The 22,167-nt window shown below is 33.0% G+C and overlaps 1 protein-coding gene across 2 annotated transcripts; it reads right to left on the bottom strand.

The window, feature by feature from the left end:
* Positions 1 to 285: 285 nt before the first annotated feature.
* On the bottom strand, positions 286 to 21,205 carry LOC139873222 (uncharacterized). 2 transcript variants are annotated; one of them, XM_071861157.1, is made up of 4 exons: positions 20,683 to 21,205; positions 19,981 to 20,021; positions 19,670 to 19,898; positions 286 to 775 (listed from the first exon to the last, which is right to left on the bottom strand). In XM_071861157.1, the coding sequence occupies exon 4, from the start codon at positions 747 to 749 to the stop codon at positions 309 to 311; it is 441 nt and encodes a 146-aa protein (XP_071717258.1). In that variant the 5' UTR covers positions 750 to 775; positions 19,670 to 19,898; positions 19,981 to 20,021; positions 20,683 to 21,205; the 3' UTR covers positions 286 to 308. The 2 variants fall into 2 exon arrangements, with proteins under 2 accessions (XP_071717258.1, XP_071717257.1); XM_071861156.1 differs by having other exon boundaries at positions 19,670 to 20,021.
* Between the last annotated feature and the right edge of the window lie 962 nt (positions 21,206 to 22,167).

Genomic DNA, 22,167 nt, shown 5'->3' with positions numbered 1-22,167 from the left:
AATCTAATACAATAATCCTACGGTGATGGTGGGTAAATGATGTCCATCAGGTGGGACATCTGTTCCTCGAGCTCAGTTACCCGAGCTCAGTTACCCGGCACAGTGCGGGTGATCTTACGCACGAATGGATCGGTGGGATACGGTACGACCCTCTTACAGGCTGTGACCCTAACCAACTGTCCATGTGCATCCACGAACGGTCTTCCTCCGTTAATCCCTGGGATAACGGTACCATCGAAATGATATCGCTTCTTCGGCGGGGTAGAGGGCGGCTGCACGGGCTCCTCCTCAGGGTCCTCCTCGAATTCCTATTCGGAATCCTCCTCGCTGGAGTCATCGGATGATGAATCGTCTGAATCATCTGAAGGTGGATCTGCCCGGCCGGTGGTCATAAGTCGATATCTGCTAGGTAGGATCGGCACGACACGTCCATCAGCAAGGCGTCTGACCCAATGTCCTCGCTCATTACGGAAAGGACCGTCCCCATTTCCCCCAGGAATCACAGTACCACCGAGATGGTGCTGTGGCCCCGGGAGTCTAGGGCTAGGTGGAGCTGGAATATCCTCTGGATCCTCGTCTCCGTCTGAGACGTCCATAAGGTCAAGCACGAGTCCACTGAAAGGTGAATCGCCAGAGTCTTCGGAGGGTAGCGGTGATGGGATCTGTGAGTCAGCAACAATGGTAAGCGAGGCAACAGTCGTCTCTGAGTTACTCTCGAAGTCAAAGGTCATGGGCAGCATGTCTGACATCTGAACAATTAAAAATAACTTTTTTCCTGTCAGTAAGACATATAGCAAGCACATAATTAGGCACTACAGCATCCTAGCAGTACATATCATGTCAATATTAACAAAATCCTACAAAAGTATCATGCAATCGAAAGCAGATAGTAGCATGCAGTAGCGAGAATAAGCAGTAGCATACATGATGTTAAAGCTAAGGGGTATAAAATACTATTAAATTTTAGCAGGAAATACTATTAAATATGATACAATTTTACACAAGATATTTATTTATTTAGAGAATGGATATACTTAAACCTTGCTACAACACTTATAGGCAGTGTACCTAATCGTACAGTAGTGTAGTTTTTAGTAAGTCCGGTTCGTTCCACAGGGAATCTTTTTAAACAAAGCTTAACGCTATATTAGTTTACTTTTATAAAAATACAAATATATATATAAGTAATATTATTATTATAAAGGGGGGTTTTTACCGTTTAATGACCGGTTTGTCGATTTTAAAACTTTAGTCGCAGTTAAAACCAAATGTAAAATATTAAAAATAAATACAAGACTTAAATTAAAGCGTAAAGTAAATAACGATAATGAAATTGCGAATAATAAAAATGCGATAAAATAAACTTGCCATAATTAAAAAGTACGATAATTAAAAGTGCAATTAAATAAAATAACAATAAAAATGCGATAATTAGAAGTGCAATTAAATATAAAATAAAGGAAATTAAATATGAAATAAAAGAATTATGCTTATTTAAACTTCCGTAATCATGATGTTTGACGTGTTGATTTTAGTTTTATGCCCATGGGTTAATTTTCCTTTGTCCTGGATTATTTAATATGTCCATACGGATTTGTCCATAATAGTCCATCAGTCATAAATATAAAGAGCGAAAGCCTTCGTCAAATTATTCTTATTCCCGAAGTCAAATATTCCAACTAATTGGGGATTCGAATTGTAACAAGGTTTTAATACTTTGTTTAATGAATACACCAGGTTATCGACTGCGTGTAAACCAAGGTTTTACTACTTTGTTAACAATTACACCAATTACCCTTGAATGTAATTCACCCCTGTTTCAACAAGTCTATTAACTATTAATCCATTTCCGTGTCCGGTAAAATGAATAATTATTGGTATTTATAGATATCCCGCCCACCGTACCCAGTCAAGCGTATGTGGTTATATATAAATACGTCGAATTATAAGTTTGTATATTAAATTAACAAGGTATTGTTTAGTTAATATAAAACCCATTAATAGCCCATAGTCTAATTTCCATAAGTGTCGTTCTTTTGTCCAAACCCCAATTATGGTACAAAGCCCAATTACCCAATTTTAGTAATTAGCCCAACATCATGATTACTTCGGATTAAATAAGCATAATAATAACTTAGCTACGAGACATTAAATTAAAAAGGTTGAACATAACTTACAATGATTAAAAATAGCGTAGCGTTACACGGACAGAATTTCGACTTACACCCTTACAACATTCGCTAACATACCCTTATTATTAGGATTAAAATTAAAATTAAAATTAAAATTAAAATTAAAATATAAATATAAATATATACGATATAGATAGAGAGATGGATATATGATGGATGAAAAATGCTCAGAATTCGGTTGCTTTTATAGGGAGTTTCAAACTTTGGGGCTCCGCGACTAGCGGCCCTTTTGGCCTTCAAACTCCGCGAGTCGCGGAGTTTGAAATTACAGCTCACCCATTTTGGAGTCTCTCTTGCCGACGATTTATTTATAAATATAATATATATATATATAATTAATATAATTAATTATATATTATATTATATTTATATACATAGTTAACTTGTAATTTTTAGTCCGTGGCGTCGAGCGTTGAGAGTTGACTCTGGTCCCGGTTCCGGATTTTCGAACGTCCTTGCGTACAATTTTTTATTTTGTACTTTGCGTTTTGAATCTTGTACTCTTGTAATTTTGAGACGTTTCTTATCAATAATTGGAACCTCTTTGATTGTCTTTTGTACTTTTGAGCTTTTTGGTCGTTTGCATCTTCAATTCGTCGAATCTGTCTTTTGTCTTCACCTTTTATTTTTTAAACGAATATCACTTGTAAATAGAACAATTGCAACTAAAAGCTTGTCTTTCTTGAGGAATAATGCTATGAAATATATGTTCGTTTTTAGCATTATCAAATATTCCCACACTTAAGCGTTGCTTGTCCTCAAGCAATATCGTCTTGAAATACTAGAATCACTTCTTTATTCTTCACACTTTGTACATCAGTGATTTCTATACGGCGGTATAAACAATGGTAGTAACGATATGGTTTACAGTCCCACATGACTATAAAATTTTAGATCCATTAAGGAAATTGGATCTTTATGAAAACATTTGATATTTTGAAAATTAAATCTAGTTTTTACCCTCGATAAGTTTTCCGGAATAACCCTTCACCGGTGTTTGCAAAATATTTTTGTGAGTTTGGTGGGTTTCAGATTTGAAAATTTTAGCTCAAAACTTATGGTTTTGTGTCACCCACTTGCTAACCTTGTATTTGGAAAGCAACACGTCCAGTTTACTTGTCCCGTATATTACCTTTCGGTAAACTACCGTCCGGTTGTAAAGGAAAGCGTTGAACAAGCAACTGTTAAGGCAATGTCCCCTTACATGCTTTTAATTATGGTCTATAACGTGTCGGACGCAATTACTATCCTTGGTAGGAGCAATAGTAAAGCTCACCCTTATAATTTTTCGGTCTGGCACAAGGTCCTGTCTTTGACCATGCTATGCAACCACCGTTCTTACGGTTGACACCCGATTTAGTTCAGGTGACCTAATGAATTCCAGGTGAATTCCTAGGATTTTACGTTTAATGGTAATGAACGCATTGAAAATAGGGTTTTCAGAAAACAAATTGGTTTGTAATTTTGATCAAAATATTTTCTCGTTTAAGCTCGAGTTTAGATATCATCGAATTCTATGAGTTTGAATTCTCAATCTTTAAGGTCAATCTCTAGGATTGAGTAATATCAGTCTTAAAAGCTGATTTTTAATCTTTAAGGAGATTATCCTTTCTGGGGGTCTGATTCATTAGTCTTATCAAGCTAATTTGCATGGTGCCCCCCCATTTTACGAGATAAATCCTTCTAATGGTTAGGATAAATCTGACCACTTGGCGACCCTGTTTGATGCAGAGGTCCGTGGATTTCTTGCTGATTTTAGAGATGACTTTTCTAGATTTTTCGTCAACCTACAGCTGGTCTGGACGACAACTTCATGACCTAGATCAAGAAGCGCGTTTCTTTTTTGGAAGACTTTACTTCCTTTTAATGATGGAATTGATTCATCGTGTAGATCCATCTTTCTTTCAAATATATTATAATAAATCGGGTAAAACTGTTTAGATTAGTCCAAAGCAAAAGTATCTTAAATTATTTGTTACAGAAATATGTTACATATGTTTAAAATAACTTGGTAAATTTTCCCACAATTGACTTTTATTTTCTTTTATTTGCCTTTTTGTTCTCCTCTATTCCGTTCTTAAATGAATTTTAACATTTTGGTTTGTTTCTCAATTTATGTCCTTTCCGAGGTTACAATAATTTCGGTGTTAAAACCTAGTTTTATCGTTCATAAATATGTATAAACATGATTTTGAGTTCATTTAATTGAAAATTTTGAAAAATTTTACTAGAATTGGGTAGTCAGTATATAAGACTAGGACTGTTCTTTATTATCAGAGAGCACTAGATTCTAATACAACTACTGCTTTACTAGTATTTTTAATGGTAACCCAGTGTTTAAGATAAAAATTTTAAAATCCGAAAGAATTTAACCCCTTCCCACACTTAAGATCTTGCAATGCCCTCATTTGCAAGAAATCAGTAACAATTTAAATTATTGAGGGTGATTTGCGTAGAAAAATGATTAAATTTTAGCAAAGTTTCCAAACATATTGGATTTTTTTTTAGAAATCTTTAACTTATAAAAAAATATTAATTAATTTTAAGAATTTGTTTCTCTTGTTATTTAGGACGAGGTCGTTTCGGATCGATGTCCTAGTCCGTCCTTCGACAAAATTTTAAAATTTGTCTTTTTTTAGCGATTGTTTTAAAAGCTAAGATTTTTAGGGTTTTTTTTTTTTGGCATACTTTAATTCAATAAGATTAAAAATAATGATAATAAAAGTTCTCGTCCCTCCCTCGGGTAAAGCAATTTCGGTTCAATGACCTAGTATTCAACTTACGACGAATTTTAAAAATCATATTTTTAACTTAATGAGATAAAGTAAATTTTTGTTTTTAAATTCACACAATTTAAATATAAAATTCAAAATTAATATTAAAAATTCACACCAAACTTAAAATTTGAAATGCATAAAATTAAAAATTCATATTATAAAAATTAAAAATTTACACCAAAATTAATATTAAAAATTCATATTATAAATTCACACCAAACTTATATTAATTTTTCAAATATTTACAATTTTAAATATATTGTTTTTACAAAGTTTACAATATTAATTTAAGATTTAAATATTAATTTTAAAAACATGGTAAAAATAAAATTAAAAATCTTTTTGGCTTTTTAACCCACTTTAATCAATCAAATATTATCAAAAATATGCGCCCCTCTTTTCGGTAAAGTAATTTCGGTTCCAAGACCTAATTTAACTCATGACGAATTTTTAAAATATTTTGGGTTGATTGATTGAAGATATTTATACCTTAAGAATAAACGTTAAATTTCGCAGTCATGTAATAAATTTTTTTAAATGATATCAATAATATCGGTCGCCAAACCTAATTTTATTTAATACCAATTTAATACTTTATAGCGAATAAATTAGCGTTTATTATCAAAAGGTTAAAAATAAAATAAAAACTGTACAGACATACCTTTGAAATAGATTTCTTAGTTATACGATCTATCCCATTCATAAGATAGTCGGTTTAATTGGTTTTCCATGGCTACATAGGCGTAACCTCGAGCATTCAGTGTCTTTTCTTCTAAACATATGAACGGTCCGTCTCTGCATAAAGTAACAAATTCGGTATTTGAATAGGTTTGATTATTTGAACATTTACCTCCATGTGACCATTTTCCGCATTTGTGACATCTTTCTAGGTGTCGTGCTCTTCTTTTTGCTGCGGATTTCGATTTTCCTTTACCAAATTGTAACTTATTATCTTCGCATCTGGATTCTTTTCTAACTCCGTCCATTCTTTCTCTGATTACTGATACTATTTCACTCGGAAGTGTGTCATTATTACGTTTAGTGATCAAAGCGTGTAGCATTAGACCATGGTTTAGTTCACAGGCAGTCTTCATTTCCTAAAAAAAATAAAAATTCAGAATGGGGGGAGAAGACTAGTTCTTTAGGGTCTGCTAGGGAAAGACCATTCGGGTTCCATTTTCGAGAACTACACGAAAACAGACAATCTAACTCTAACAGAAATACATAAACCCCCTATACTTAGTTGAAATTGTGATTAACATTATTTTCAATTGAATCTTCAACAACTTGTATATCTTTGACTTTTTCTTCAATCCATTTGTTGATTTCCTCCGTAACTTTCACAAATTCAACTAACACTTCCTTTTCTTTTGACGATAAATTGAATATTAATCGGTTATATAGCTTAAAGTTTTCTTTAATTTTAGCACCGTGAATCCGTTTATAAAGTTTCTTCGTTGAACTGTTAAAAATGGGTTCATCTAATTTCGTATCATCAGCGGCATTCTTTGTGATTGGATCATCATTAAGTGTTTCTTCATCTTCCCCACACTTATGCATTTTTATTGGTCTAACAGTTTTGGTTTGTGGAGATCTAAACTTTCGGTTCACAAAGGTGATCGATGTATCACCATCCCTAAGTGTCATTCTACCTTCTCTTACATCAATGAATGCCTCGGTGGTTGCTAAAAATGGGCGACCTAGAATTAGAGGAATATCAAGGTTTTCCTCCATATTAATCACTATGAAGTTTGCAACAAAGGTCAAACTTCCCACGTTAACAAGTAAATTATTTGCTATTCCAACCGGGTGTTTAATGGTTTGGTCAAATGATTGAACACCTATTTTGGTTGGTTTTAATTTACCCATGCCTAATCTTTTGTATAAGGAAAGAGGCATAATATTTGCACTTGCTCCTAAATCTGCGAGTCCATTATATACAGCACCATCATTAAGTAAGAAAGAAAGGATAAATTCACCCGGGTCTCCTGCTTTAGTAAGTCGAGTTGGTTTGTAAACCTTTTTCGGGTGTTCTTTCCTTGGTTCTTTCATTTCTATTTGAATTTCTTGTTCACATTTTTCTTCGTTTCTTGGAATGGGAGGTTTGTATAGGAATTCTTCTTCATCACTCAAATTTGAATCCTCCCTATATTCCAGTTTTGATTTTTCATATGTTGTTGATAACATATTTATGTTTTCATTCTGAAGGTTTTCTTGGGTGGTGAAATTATGATTAACTTCATTGTCAAATTCCATCGGACCATGTATGTAATGTTTAACTCTGTGACCATTAACTTTAAATTCAATCCCATTTGAATTTATTAATTCTATCGTTCCGTATGGGAAAACTCTTTTAACTATGAATGGTCCAGACCATCTTGATTTCAATTTTCCAGGAAATAGCTTGAATCGTGAATTGAAAAGAAGAACTCTGTCTCCTTCCTTAAATTCTTTTGAACTTCTGATTCTTTTATCATGCCATTTCTTCGTTCTTTCTTTATAGATTAACGAATTATCGTATGCTTCATGTCTTAATTCTTCTAATTCGTTTAGTTGACTTAACCGTAGACGTCCAGCTTCATGTAAATCAAGATTACATGTCTTCAAAGCCCAAAATGCTTTGTGTTCAATTTCTACTGGAAGATGACATGTTTTTTCATAAACAAGTCTAAAAGGTGTGGTTCCAATTGGAGTTTTGTAGGCTGTTCTAAAAGCCCAGAGTGCATCCTCCAATTTAATGGACCATTCCTTCGAATTTGATCCTACGGTTTTCTCTAGAATACGTTTTAAAGCTCGGTTGGTATTTTCAACTTGTCCACTTGTTTGTGGATGATATGTGGTGGAGATTTTATGAGTTACTCCATATCTTTTAAGAACTTTCTCAAGTTGATTATTACAGAAATGAGTACCCCGATCACTTATTAAAGCTTTCGGTGTTCCAAACCTTGCAAAAAGACGTTTTAAAAAGTTGACTACAACTCGTGCATCATTAGTTGGTAGAGCTTGTGCTTCCGCCCATTTAGATACATAATCAATGGCTACAAGTATATATAGATTATTATGAGATTTTGGAAATGGACCCATAAAGTCAATACCCCAAATGTCAAATACTTCACATACTTGGATGACATTTTGTGGCATTTCATCACGTTGACTTATTTTTCCGGCCCTTTGACAAGCATCACAGGATTTGCAAAGAAGGTGTGCGTCTTTGTAAATTGTAGGCCAATAGAATCCAGCATCATAAACTTTTCTTGCTGTTAGTTGAGGCCCATAATGCCCTCCTGTTGGTCCTGTGTGACAATGGTTTAAAATTTTACTAGCTTCATCTCCAAATACACATCGGCGTATTATTCCATCGGGACAACTTTTAAACAGATGTGGATCTTCCCAAAAATAGTATTTTATATCACTGAAGAATTTCTTTCGTCTTTGGTACGATAATCCTTTTTCAAGGAATCCACATACTAAGTAGTTTGCATAGTCTGCAAACCATGGGATTTCATTATAATCTATCTTCAATAGATATTCATCAGGAAAGTTGTCTTGTATGGTCGATTCATTTAGAACTTCTAATTCAGGATTTTCAAGACGAGAAAGATGATCAGCAGCGAGATTTTCTGCTCCTCTTTTATCTCGGATTTCAATATCAAACTCTTGTAAGAGTAAGATCCAACGGATTAATCTTGGTTTAGCATCTTGTTTTGAAAATAGGTATCTAATAGCAGAATGGTCGGTATAGACCACCGTTTTTGCTAGAACGAGATATGATCGAAATTTGTCAAAAGCAAAGACAATAGCAAGGAGTTCTTTTTCAGTAGTTGTATAGTTCGTTTGTGCTCCTTGTAACGTCTTACTAGCATAATATATAGGTTGAAATCGTTTTTCAATCCTTTGTCCTAAAACGGCTCCCATTGCAAAATCACTTGCATCGCACATTAGTTCAAATGGTAGATTCCAATTTGGTGTTATCATGATCGGCGCATTAGTGAGTTTTTCTTTAAGAATATTAAAAGATTTGATACACTCATCTGAAAAGATGAATGGAGCATCTTTTTCTAGGAGTTTATTCATAGGAGTGGCAATTTTAGAAAAATCTTTTATGAAACGTCGGTAAAAACCGGCATGCCCTAGAAAACTCCTAACTCCTCTAACATTGGTGGGATGTGGAAGTTTAGCAATTACATCTACTTTAGCTCTATCCACTTCAATTCCTTCTTTTGAAATTTTATGACCAAGAACGATGCCTTCTTTAACCATGAAATGGCATTTCTCCCAATTAAGTACTAGATTTGATTGTTCGCATCTAATAAGCATTCGTTCAAGATTAGCTAGACATGATTCAAATGTATCACCGAAGACTGAAAAGTCATCCATGAAAACTTCCATGCATTCTTCTATCATGTCATGAAAAATCGCCATCATACACCTTTGAAAGGTTGCAGGGGCGTTACAAAGTCCAAATGGCATGCGTTTGTAAGCAAAAGTACCATAAGGGCACGTGAATGTGGTTTTCTCTTGATCTTCGGGTGCTATTGGAATTTGAAAATATCCTGAAAATCCATCTAGAAAACAATAGTAACTATTTCTGGCTAATCTTTCCAACATTTGATCAATAAAAGGTAAGGGAAAGTGATCTTTTCTGGTGGCGTCATTTAATTTTCTATAATCAATACATACACGCCATCCTGTTACAGTCCTAGTAGGAATAAGCTCATTTTTCTCATTTGTAATGACAGTCATGCCACCCTTCTTAGGCACGCATTGAACTGGGCTTACCCATGGACTATCAGAGATTGGATAAATTAGACCTGCATCTAGCAGTTTAATAATCTCTTTCTTAACTACATCTTGCATATTAGGATTTAGTCTTCGTTGGCGTTGCACATACGTTTTATGACCTTCTTCCATAAGGATTTTATGTGTGCAATACGCAGGACTTATTCCTTTAATATCATGAATCTTCCATGCAATGGCTGGTTTATGAGCTTTCAACATAGAAATGAGTTGTGATTTCTCATTTTCAGTAAGAGAAGACGATATTATTACAGGTAATTCAGATTCACCATGTAAATAAGCGTATTCCAAATGGTTTGGAAGTGGCTTTAACTCTAATTTCGGAGGTTCTTCTATGGATGATTTATATCGATATCTGTCTTCTTCTTTTAGCATTTGAATTTCTTCTGTTGTTGGTTCATATCCATTAGCTATAAGTGTAGCTAACATTTCAGCTTCATCAATTGGTTCATTACCTTCTCCTAAAGAACATCCTTGTAATTCTGGAAATTCTTCTAATAATTCTGCATGTGCATCTATAGTTTGAATATAATAACATGTATCATCTGCAGATTGTGGTTGTTGCATTGCTCTATCAACTGAAAAGGTAACACTCTCATCCTCTATACTTAGGGTCAATTTCTTACCGAACACGTCTATCATTGCTTTAGCCGTGTTTAAGAATGGTCTTCCTAATATGAGAGGAACTTGAGAATCTTCTTCCATGTCCAGAACAACAAAATCTACTGGAAATACTAAAGTACCAACTTTAACTAGCATGTTCTCCATTATCCCTCTAGGATATTTTATTGATCTATCGGCTAGTTGTATGCTTATTCTGGTTGGTTTCAATTCTCCAAGGTCTAGTTTAGCGTATAGTGAATACGGCATTAGATTTATACTAGCACCTAAGTCTGCCAATGCTTCTATTGAACTAAGACTACCCAGAAAATATGGAATTGTGAAACTTCCTGGATCAGATAGTTTTTCTGGTATCTTATTCAACAGCACTGCTGAACAATTAGCATTCATGGTAACAGCCGAGAGTTCTTCCATTTTCTTTCTATTTGAGATTAGATCTTTCAAGAATTTAGCATATCTAGGCATTCCTGAAATCACATCAATGAAAGTTAGATTTACATTTATCTGTTTAAACATATCCAAGAATTTGGATTGCTCGGCTTCAAGTTTCTCTTTCTTCATTTTACTCGGGTAAGGAAGTGGTGGTTGGTATGGTTTAACATAAGGTTTAACCTTAACTGTGTTATCTTCATTAACCTTTTCAACTACCGGTTCTTTTTCCTTATCTTGATCAGGTTGTGGTTCTTGTGGAGTACGAATATCTTCATCAGAAGTTACAGGTATTTCAGGTGGTTTAAGTGTTGTACCACTTCTTGTGGTAATAGCTTTAGCTGTTTCATTCCGGGGGTTTGCATTTGTATCACTAGGTAGACTCCCCGGTTTTCTTTCACCTATTAACCTTGCTAGGTTACTTACTTCTTGTTCCAAATTTTGAATAGAAGCTTGTTGATTTCTAAATGCTTGAGCATTTTGTTCATTAGTTTGTTTCTGAGATGTGAAAAACTGCGTTTGAGTTTCAACTAGCTTCGTCATCATATCTTCTAAATTCGGCTTTTTATCATCGGTTTGTTGTGGTGGTTTGTTTTGAAAATTAGGTCTTTGCTGATTGTAAGTATTATTGGATACTTGTTGATTGCTAGGACCTTGTTGGTTGTTGTATGGAATATTTCGGTTATAATTCTGGTTTTGATTGTAAATCGGTCTTGGCGGTTGATAATTATTCTGATAATTATTTCCAGGCCTTTGGTTTATGTATGAAATATTCTCTCTTTGTTCAATACTGAGACAATCTTTTGTCAAATGTGGTCCTCCACACTGCTCACAACTAATTCGTATTAAGTGAATATCTTTAGTCATCTTTTCCATTCGTCTCTCCACAGCATCTATCTTTACGGAAATGGAATCTAAGTCATGGCTAGAATCGGCTCTAGCTGCTTTAGATGATCTAACGATATCTTTTTCTTGGTGCCACTCATGTGAGTGGGAAGCAGTGTTATCAATAATTTTGTAAGCATCAGTTTCGGTTTTCTTCATAATAGAACCACCAGCTGCTATATCTATGTCTTTCCTTGTAGTGATGTCGCATCCTTGGTAGAATATTTGTACTATTTGACAGGTGTCTAAACCATGTTGCGGACATCCTCTTAACAACTTTCCATATCTTGTCCAAACCTCATATAGAGTTTCATTTGGCTTCTGTGTAAACGTAACAATTCTGCTTGAAGTCTTACGGCTTTAGATGCAGGAAAGAATTGTTTAAGAAATTTGTCAACTAAAACATCTCATGTATCAATCGCCCCTTCAGGTAACGATTCCAACCAATCTTTGGCTTCTCCCTTTAAAGTCCAGGATCATAACATGAGATATATCTGTTCATCCTCCACTTCTCGGATTTTAAATAGTGTGCAGATCCTATTAAAGGTACGTAAATGTTCATTTGGATCTTCCTTCGGCGCACCACTAAATTGGCATTGATTAGTCACCATATGTAGAATTTGTCCTTTGATTTCATAATCTGGCGCATTAATGTCTGGATGAGTAATTGCGTGACCTTGGCCAGTGCGTTTAGCTCTCATTCGGTCTTCCATACTTAAAGGTTCCAAATTCTCCATAATTGAATTTGTTGAATCGGAATCACTAGAGGATTCTGATTTAATGGTTCATTCCTCAACAATCTCTGTTTGAATGATTGGTGGTTCCGGAGGAAAGTTTAGTGGTTCAGGATCTACGAATCGTTCCTGAATATTCTCCGGATTCTCAATTGTGAGTTCGGGTTCAAAAAATGGATTATCGGAAATTTGAACTGAAGTACTTGGTCGACTGGATGACGATTCTAAAGAAAAATCAACGGCAGTAATATTTTCTAAATGTCTTGATCTAGTTACAGGTGGTGAACGTACAAAAGGTGGTGAACGTTTTGCTCGGTGCATTCACTGAATATCCTATTAGTTTTTAAAAGGAAAGAAAAATTATAATAAGTTATCCAATCAATAGACTTTTCTGATTTTGCCCACGTTTTGAATAGCCAAAAGATGCAGCAGAGGGGCAGGATTCCTTTGGTCTCAATATAATTGAGGACTGTTTGGCTCCAATAACCCGGTCCACGTACAAATCCAACTATTACTACGAACCAGAAAATTTTGATGTCTATCAATTTAACCACTTAAAATAAATTTTTGTAATTTTAAGAAATTTAGATAAGAAGTAGAATAAAAATCTATGTCCTAAAAACTAGAATAGCGAGAAATAAGAAAGAAAAAGAGCTCGTCGAAAAAGAAAAATGGTTGAAAAATAAAAGGTGACGGAAAAATAAAAGAAACTTATAAAACTTAAAAATACTTGACTAACCTAACCTTATTACTACAACTAACTTAAAATTATAATCGCAAATTGAGATTACTAATTGGAATGATAATTGATACATAGGTAAAAGTCGTCTAAAAATATTAAAGCTTACAGGAAAAACTATATCCCAAATGGAAATATCTTAAAAAGAAACTAAAACTTAAAAAGGCGTCGCAAAATTCTAAAGCACCTAAATCTTAGTCTAAAGAAAAAGCACTTAAGGAATTCTACGGCAAAGCCTAAAAATCTAGAAGTAAAAATAACTATGGCAAAAACTAAGTTTAAAACTAAATATGAGCGAAAAATACAAATATTACGCTAAAACAATTAAAAAGGGACAAAATATAAAAATATATAAAAAGTTGTAAAAAGTATAATTTTTATAAAAATATTATTTTTATATTATCTATTTATTAAAACTATTAATTTTACAATTTAATTAAACTAATTTAACTAAATATACAAATAATAAATAAAAAGTAAAACTAATTATAATAAAACTAATTATAATAATAATAATAATTAGGGTTAAATAATAATAATAATAATTAATTACCCGTAATTAATGCCTGATTAGGGCTTCTGTCGGCGTGTCAGGTTAGCTCCGCGACTTGCGGTATTCCAAGCAGCAAACCCCGCGAGTCGCGGGGTTTCAAAATTCAACTGACAGGTTTAAAATTCGACGCGTTTTTATTTATTATTATTTTTTTCGGTTTTATATTTATAAAATATATTTATAAAATAAATTAAATAAAACTTATATTTTTACAAACTAAAGAAACTTTATAAAACTTAAATATTTATCAAACTCCTAAAAATATTTATATTTTTGTTTTTCTTTTTATATTTTAGAATATTTAAAACGTATTTTTATAAAAACGAAATTTAATAAAAGTAAACTAAAAATCTTTTTTTTTTATATATTATATTAGCGTTGCGCTTCCGGCTTTTAAGAGAGTTCCCCGGCAGCGGCGCCAAAAATACTTGATGTTAAAGCTAAGGGGTATAAAATACTATTAAATTTTAGCAGGAAATACTATTAAATACGATACAATTTTACACAAGATATTTATTTATTTAGAGAATGGATATACTTAAACCTTGCTACAACACTTATAGGCAGTGTACCTAATCGTACAGTAGTGTAGTTTTTAGTAAGTCCGGTTCGTTCCACAGGGAATCTTTTTAAACAAAGCTTAACGCTATATTAGTTTACTTTTATAAAAATACAAATATATATATAAGTAATATTATTATTATAAAGGAGGGTTTTTACCGTTTAATGACCGATTTGTCGATTTTAAAACTTTAGTCGCAGTTAAAACCAAATGTAAAATATTAAAAATAAATACAAGACTTAAATTAAAGCGTAAAGTAAATAACGATAATGAAATTGCGAATAATAAAAATGCGATAAAATAAACTTGCGATAATTAAAAAGTACGGTAATTAAAAGTGCAATTAAATAAAATAACAATAAAAATGCGATAATTAGAAGTGCAATTAAATATAAAATAAAGGAAATTAAATATGAAATAAAAGAATTATGCTTATTTAAACTTCCGTAATCATGATGTTTGACGTGTTGATTTTAGTTTTATGCCCATGGGTTAATTGTCCTTTGTCCTGGATTATTTAATATGTCCATACGGATTTGTCCATAATAGTCCATCAGTCATAAATATAAAGAGCGAAAGCCTTCGTCAAATTATTCTTATTCCCGAAGTCAAATATTCCAACTAATTGGTGATTCGAATTGTAACAAGGTTTTAATACTTTGTTTAATGAATACACCAGGTTATCGACTGCGTGTAAACCAAGGTTTTACTACCTTGTTAACAATTACACCAATTACCCTTGAATGTAATTCACCCCTGTTTCAACAAGTCTATTAACTATTAATCCATTTCCGTGTCCGGTAAAATGAATAATTATTGGTATTTATAGATATCCCGCCCACCGTACCCAGTCAAGCGTATGTGGTTATATATAAATACGCCGAATTATAAGTTTGTATATTAAATTAACAAGGTATTGTTTAGTTAATATAAAACCCATTAATAGCCCATAGTCTAATTTCCACAAGTGTCGTTCTTTTGTCCAAACCCCAATTATGGTACAAAGCCCAATTACCCAATTTTAGTAATTAGCCCAACATCATGATTACTTCGGATTAAATAAGCATAATAATAACTTAGCTACGAGACATTAAATTAAAAAGGTTGAACATAAGTTACAATGATTAAAAATAGCGTAGCGTTACACGGACAGAATTTCGACTTACACCCTTACAACATTCGCTAACATACCCTTATTATTAGGATTAAAATTAAAATTAAAATTAAAATTAAAATATAAATATAAATATATACGATATAGATAGAGAGATGGATATATGATGGATGAAAAATGCTCAGAATTCGGTTGCTTTTATAGGGAGTTTCAAACTTTGGGTCTCCGCGACTCGCGGCCCTTTTGGCCTTCAAACTCCGCGAGTCGCGGAGTTTAAAATTACAGCTCACCCATTTTGGAGTCTCTCTTGCCGACGATTTATTTATAAATATAATATATATATATAATTAATATAATTAATTATATATTATATTATATTTATATACATAGTTAACTTGTAATTTTTAGTCCGTTGCGTCGAGCGTTGAGAGTTGACTCTGGTCCCGGTTCCGGATTTTCGAACGTCCTTGCGTACAATTTTATATTTTGTACTTTGCGTTTTGAATCTTGTACTCTTGTAATTTCGAGACGTTTCTTATCAATAATTGGAACCTCTTTGATTGTCTTTTGTACTTTTGAGCTTTTTGGTCGTTTGCGTCTTCAATTCGTCGAATCTGTCTTTTGTCTTCACCTTTTATTTTTTAAACGAATATCACTTGTAAATAGAACAATTGCAACTAAAAGCTTGTCTTTCTTGAGGAATAATGCTATGAAATATATGTTCGTTTTTAGCATTATCAATACAGCAAGTATATATAGTAGTAAAAGTAAGCAGTAGCGTGCAGTAAGTTCCGCAGAAACAGTTTAACAAGCAAGTTGTAGATTAGTCCTATCAGTGAATCCTACATGGCTCGGTCAAGACTCACTAATGTAACCTAATTCCCTACAACCAATGCTCTGATATCAAATGTGACGCCCCGTACAAAACCATCGTGTACGATTCGTCAACAACAGGATCTTTACACGGTCAAATACTACATGCTGTTTGAAAACCAGTTTTGCATTCATAAAAGATAGCGTTTACAAAAGATAACGTGACACAAAGGTCATTACAAAGTCATTATTTGAAAATAACATAAGTTATGAATGCAAGATAAAAGTTTCATGATTGAGACATCTCTAAGTAATGCAGCGGAAATCTAACACAGCAGGTCCATAACAGCAAGTCTATAACACCAAGACAGCAAATCTAACAGCAGAAGTAAAATCGTCTAAGCACCTGAAAAATACACGCTTAAAAGTCAACACGAATGTTGGTGAGCTATAGTTTGTAAACAGTAAAGTAATGTAGACCACGAGTTATCGTATTTAAAACAGTATGAAAAGTATATGCTTATCCGTGGGCACCAGGTAACTAACTTAACGTAATAGTAATACCCCCTAAAAGTACACTTAGCGAGTGCGTATGTCCTCGAAGTATCAAACACCCGTTAAATGCTAGCGCGACTAGCCCGAGTGGGTATGTCAAACCCTATGGATCCATATCTAATATTCGCGTTCACCGGTTCAAAACCAATGATTAAACGTTACCGTGCTAAGGGGAAAGTTTATGCCGTTATATAGCCCACACATATGTAAAGTTTAAGTTCTCGTGTCAAGTAAGTAAAACATAAAAAGCGCATGTATTCTCAGTCCCAAAAATAGTTAAAGTAATAAGGGATGCTATAACTCACAGTGATAAAAGCGGTAAAGTCGATAATGAAAGTATGCAAGTAGTAAGTCGGTCCGAAAGGTCGTCAACCTAAGTCAAAGGTCACTAGGTCAGTATATTGTTCCCAAAGGTTTAAAAGTGCATAAATTAAGTTTAAGTGTCATCATCATCATCATTCATTATCATAAAAGCTAAGTAAGTTTGACAAGAATAGAGATCGAAACAATAGGCTGACTTCGGTCAGCTGCTACGACCTCTATACAAACTGAAAAGATGCGTAGTCAGTGGCTATGACTCCGTATATGAGTCCTCTAACCGCTGACCAATTTTCAGAACCTAGATCGTCTTCGTTTGACCGTGGCGACGGTTTAAGTGCGAGTAGGTCAGAAATTTCAGCACAACGTTACAAAGGCATAGTGACTTTCGGAGGGCTATAAATCCTAAACCGTATATTGGATTAAGATGAGGCCTAAATGAAAAGTCATCTACTCGAAATGAAATAACTGAAAATCAATTTTACAGAAGTCCAGGAATCTGATCAGATCCTGAAAAACAGTAAACAAGTGCTCCGGTGGGGTTCTTGGTGCTTGATGCTCATCACGGTTCTCATCCTTGATGCTTGTAAGCTTCAAGTGTACAACTCTTTGATGGGTTAGCATCACCTTGACCAAGATTCAACCATCAACACACAATATGTTAAGACCAAGTAAGAACACAACTCATTTAAGAGTCTTAGATGGATGATGAACCAAGGTTACATCATATCCTTAGTCTTAACACAAATACAAGTTCTATTTACAACTAAAACTACAAACTTTACTTCAATCAAACAAATATGAACACAATTTTAATCAAATGAAGTGATGGAACCTTAAGCTAGAGAGTTTGGATCCTTTTCACACAAGTTATAAGATTACAAAGCTAGAAAGCTTGAATATTTGGTGTTCTTGAAGACCTTGAAGCATAAAGCTTAGATCTTCAAGTTACATGGAGACCACAAACACAAGTTTTGATTTTTATGACATAATAATGAGATCATAAGTTAGAAAACTTAGATCCAACAAAATAAATAAAGATTCAAAGCTAGAAAGCTTGAATCTTGGTTGTTCTTGAAGATCTTGAAGCATAAAGGTTGGATCTTTAAGTTAAATGAAGATTACAAACACAAGTTTGAATCTTTATAACAAAATAATAAGATTAAAGCTAAAAGATTTAGATCTACAAAATAGGTGAAGATTCAAAGCTAGAAAGCTTGAATCTTACATATTCTTGAAGGATTCAAATCCATGTTTGAATCTACAAGATGTATTCAAGATCAAAAGCTAAAAAGCTAGACCCTTTGATGATGATGATGATTTCGTGAGAGAGAAGGGAAGAAGAGGAAGAAAAATCAAATACTTACACTTTTTAGAGAGAGAAAGACTAGATAGAAGATAAGAGAGTAAGTGTGTGTGAAATGCAAATGAGAGCAAGTGTAAAATGGGTGAAATAAGGCTTATATTTATAGGTGGTGAGGTGAGGGTGGGGGTGTGGTGGTCGTGGGTTTCAAGGGGGGATAAGGGGGACACCTTTTTGTTTTTTGGTTAATGGTTGTCTAAAATTGGTGCTTATGTTAGGATCCCATGCAACATTAAGGATAATACTTGAAAAAAATGTTAGTATGTTCCCTCTAATAAATGGGCATTTGTCTTACTTATTAATGGGTCACTAGTTATTTATAATTAGGCTAATTAAATAGTCCACTAGCTAGTGTAGGGTGGGTTAAGGTCCAACAAGGTAGAAAGTCCAACAAGACTAACTAGTGTGCTCTAGTAAATTACTAAGCGTAATTAAGCATCCAAAAACTCAAGTAATTGTTATTATAAAATAACAATTAGTATTTCGTAGTCATAATATTTCGATTACGACAAAAGTTAAACGTGTACGCAGTACGCAGTTCGTTAAAAACGTCAAGTAACACTAACGGTCATAAAGGCTTCCGGGGGTTCAGTTAAGTATCCTACGTACTTAATGATACGTTTTAACATATAAACGAAAGTAATCCGCATGCAGAAAGTTGTCAGAGCATAATATAGTTCAGTACGCACAAATACGCAGTTTCGTGAAAGCACAAAGCACAAAAGCAAGTCGAAAAAGTCGGGTCGTTACAAATAGCCATGAATATTAAGCAAAAACTCAACATGACATCTAAGATTTATTAAAATGATAGTACAACATACATAAAAGACAAAAAAAATAGGACTACGTATGTCTGTTATGAAAAGCGAATTGAAGTTTTTTTAATATACCATAGGAAAAAATGTCACATTTTACATAATCATGAACTGGAAATACAAATTAATCCAAATGAATGCAATTTTATATATTTATATAAACAAAATCCATCAAATAAAAAGCTACAATTCACAATCAATTAATTTCATCCAAAAGAGACATACGTTAACCACATCAACAATAATGAATCTGAAACAAAAACAAACTGTTTTTATTTGAATCTGAAACTTATTATAGTAGTTTCAACTCAAAAAGCAGATTAACATGGAGTAAATCAAAACGCAGATCTATATTAGAACCCTTAAACATAAAATAATAAGAAAAATAATAGAACAACTAACCTTTGATTCTCAAATTAACGACTATGATATAACAACGATAGATCAACGTAATCGACCCGCGAACCTTCTTAGATACTGAGTTTTGGGATTGATTCTTGAATGGAATTTGTGTTTTTTTAAAGATAGGTAACCGGTTTGATGATCAACACATGAAAAAGATAGTACCCTGGTTATAATGCAGTCAGATAGCACCCATTCATGTCTGCATCTGTGTCTCAAATCCTCTAACCTATCATCACAAACCACACATTTCCATTCGCCTATTTGGCTTTAAATAATGAAACGCTTTATAAATAATGAAATGCTTTTACCGAGTTCTATCTTAACTGAGTATCTGGTACTATCTTATTCCCTGTACACAACATGTAAGGCAGATTATTTTATAATAACTATGTCAATAATAATAACAATAATAAAAATTAAATCAACATAAAGATAATAAATCATCATATGAACAATAAAAGAAATGTTACATTGAATCTGTATTTCATTGATGACAGTAACTTTTGTAAAGAATATAAACTAACATTGATACGATTGGGTTCATAATGGACTAATAGTAACTTTGAATATGTATTTCAACAATCAAAAATAAAATAATAGTATAATTGAATCTGTATTCAAAAAGTCACAATATGAACTTTTATGAAGAGTTTAAACAAACAGTAACTTTTATAATAGAACATTAGTAACATTGATTATGTACTTCAAGCTATCTCTCTTTGATGCCCTTTACCTTTAGCCCATTTAATATCTAGAACACCTAAACATTATGTTCAAAGAATTGAAGTTGCACACATCGTATTCAAAAATTGAAGTTTAAGGTGTAAACGAAAATGTAAATAGTTATCAACATCTAAACTGCTTAAAGGCACGATACCCACATCATAATCATTAACTAAACCGCAATCATCATTATTTCGATAAAGTTTCGGTTTACAATCTTGAACCCATTCGATTAAAAGTAAATAATAATCAAATTAAATTAATATCATTATCCATGATAGCTTTACCAAGTAGATGCATTGTATTAGATTCAACTGCAGCAGCTAATTTCAATACATCAATTTCAGACCATTTGTCACGGTGGATTTCTCAACTACCTTCATTCACACAATCACTAAAATATTAAGAAGTAAAGAAAGATAACAGAATAAAATCACAACTTATGAAAGACTTACCTTAATACATATATGAAACGGTGAAATCATCATAATTTTATAATCATAATAATTATTAACCTAAACCTAATGATCGTATCCGTGATTCGATGGCAATCTAAAATTCGATTACATAGCATATGAAATGATTACCTGATTCCATAGACACATCTGACATGTTTATATCGCATACATATATGCAAGTATATTGGTTCTTCCATTTTCGTTTGTGAAACAAAGAAATCAGATCTAAGCGATCTAGGTCCAGGATTTGTTCATCGGCGATTTTCAGTTCGAAGTTGTTTGGTGGTTTGAGAGGATTTTAGGGTTTTTTAAGGTGATTAAATTTTGAGTGGTAAAAGGTTGCAAATGAGGAAAAAACTGTAACCCCTAATTTTTAAAAAAATGCGGCGTATTTTGATGTGTATAGGGGTATATGTGTAATCAAACAATTGAATTGGGATTATTAGCTCATAATCTAGATTAGTAGATAATCAATGGTTTAGATCAAAGTTGACTATTGTAATGGGTTGCTAGGATTAGGTATATCTTTTTAAAATGAGCTAATTTCCATTTTGTTATTATAGATAGATAGATAGATAGATAGATAGATAGATAGATAGATAGATAATTATTATTTAGAATTTTAAGTTAATAAAGAAAATTTAACAAATTTATAATATATTTCTCTTCAATTCCCATCCAAATATACCAGAACGTTTTCTGTTATAGGAACTGGAATAAAAGCAAAAGATTTCATGGGTCTGCTGTTATGGAAATTATTAAGTAACGTCAATGACCGATCATTTGATATCAGAAATACACAGGACATGAATATCCCAATCATTCTCTCCTACATTCATGCTTCACGTTTAGAATTTCAACAATTGGTTATTCACAATTCATCCAAAAAAGTGGTGTGTTTTTACCTCTTTTTCTTTCTTGTTTCTGATTATAATTTCAACAATTATAATCTGATAACTTTTTATTGAAAATGTGTGTTTATTTTGAATCATTATGTTTTTCAGATAATCCCCACCAACTGTTTGTTGTTTAACCTGCTATTAGCACAATAAGATTTGGACATTCATTGACCTGTAAAAGATGTATATGGCAGACTTTTTCATATTGTTTGGTCTCAAAATTCTTTCTTTTCAACATGTTTTGTAAATAAACTACAACTTCTATCAACATGTATTCCTCTTGTTTTATAAGAAAATTAATATCATAATTACCGAGGTTTTGAAGTATTGTGTATACTCTAATCATTGTCAATAAACTAAACTCTTGGGTAGGAACTTTTTAGGAATTTACAAAGAAGGAACTAATTGTCTACAA

This window comes from Rutidosis leptorrhynchoides, chromosome 10 (assembly GCF_046630445.1).
Source record: "Rutidosis leptorrhynchoides isolate AG116_Rl617_1_P2 chromosome 10, CSIRO_AGI_Rlap_v1, whole genome shotgun sequence".
NCBI classification, from domain to species: domain Eukaryota; kingdom Viridiplantae; phylum Streptophyta; class Magnoliopsida; order Asterales; family Asteraceae; genus Rutidosis; species Rutidosis leptorrhynchoides.
Note: the sequence above shows the minus strand (reverse complement) of the source record. Positions and strands in the feature narration are given on the sequence as shown.

Bases quoted from the DNA above. Each gene is read 5' to 3' on its own strand.
- LOC139873222 (XM_071861156.1), bottom strand. From the start codon at position 749: ATGTCAGACATGCTGCCCATGACCTTTGACTTCGAGAGTAACTCAGAG.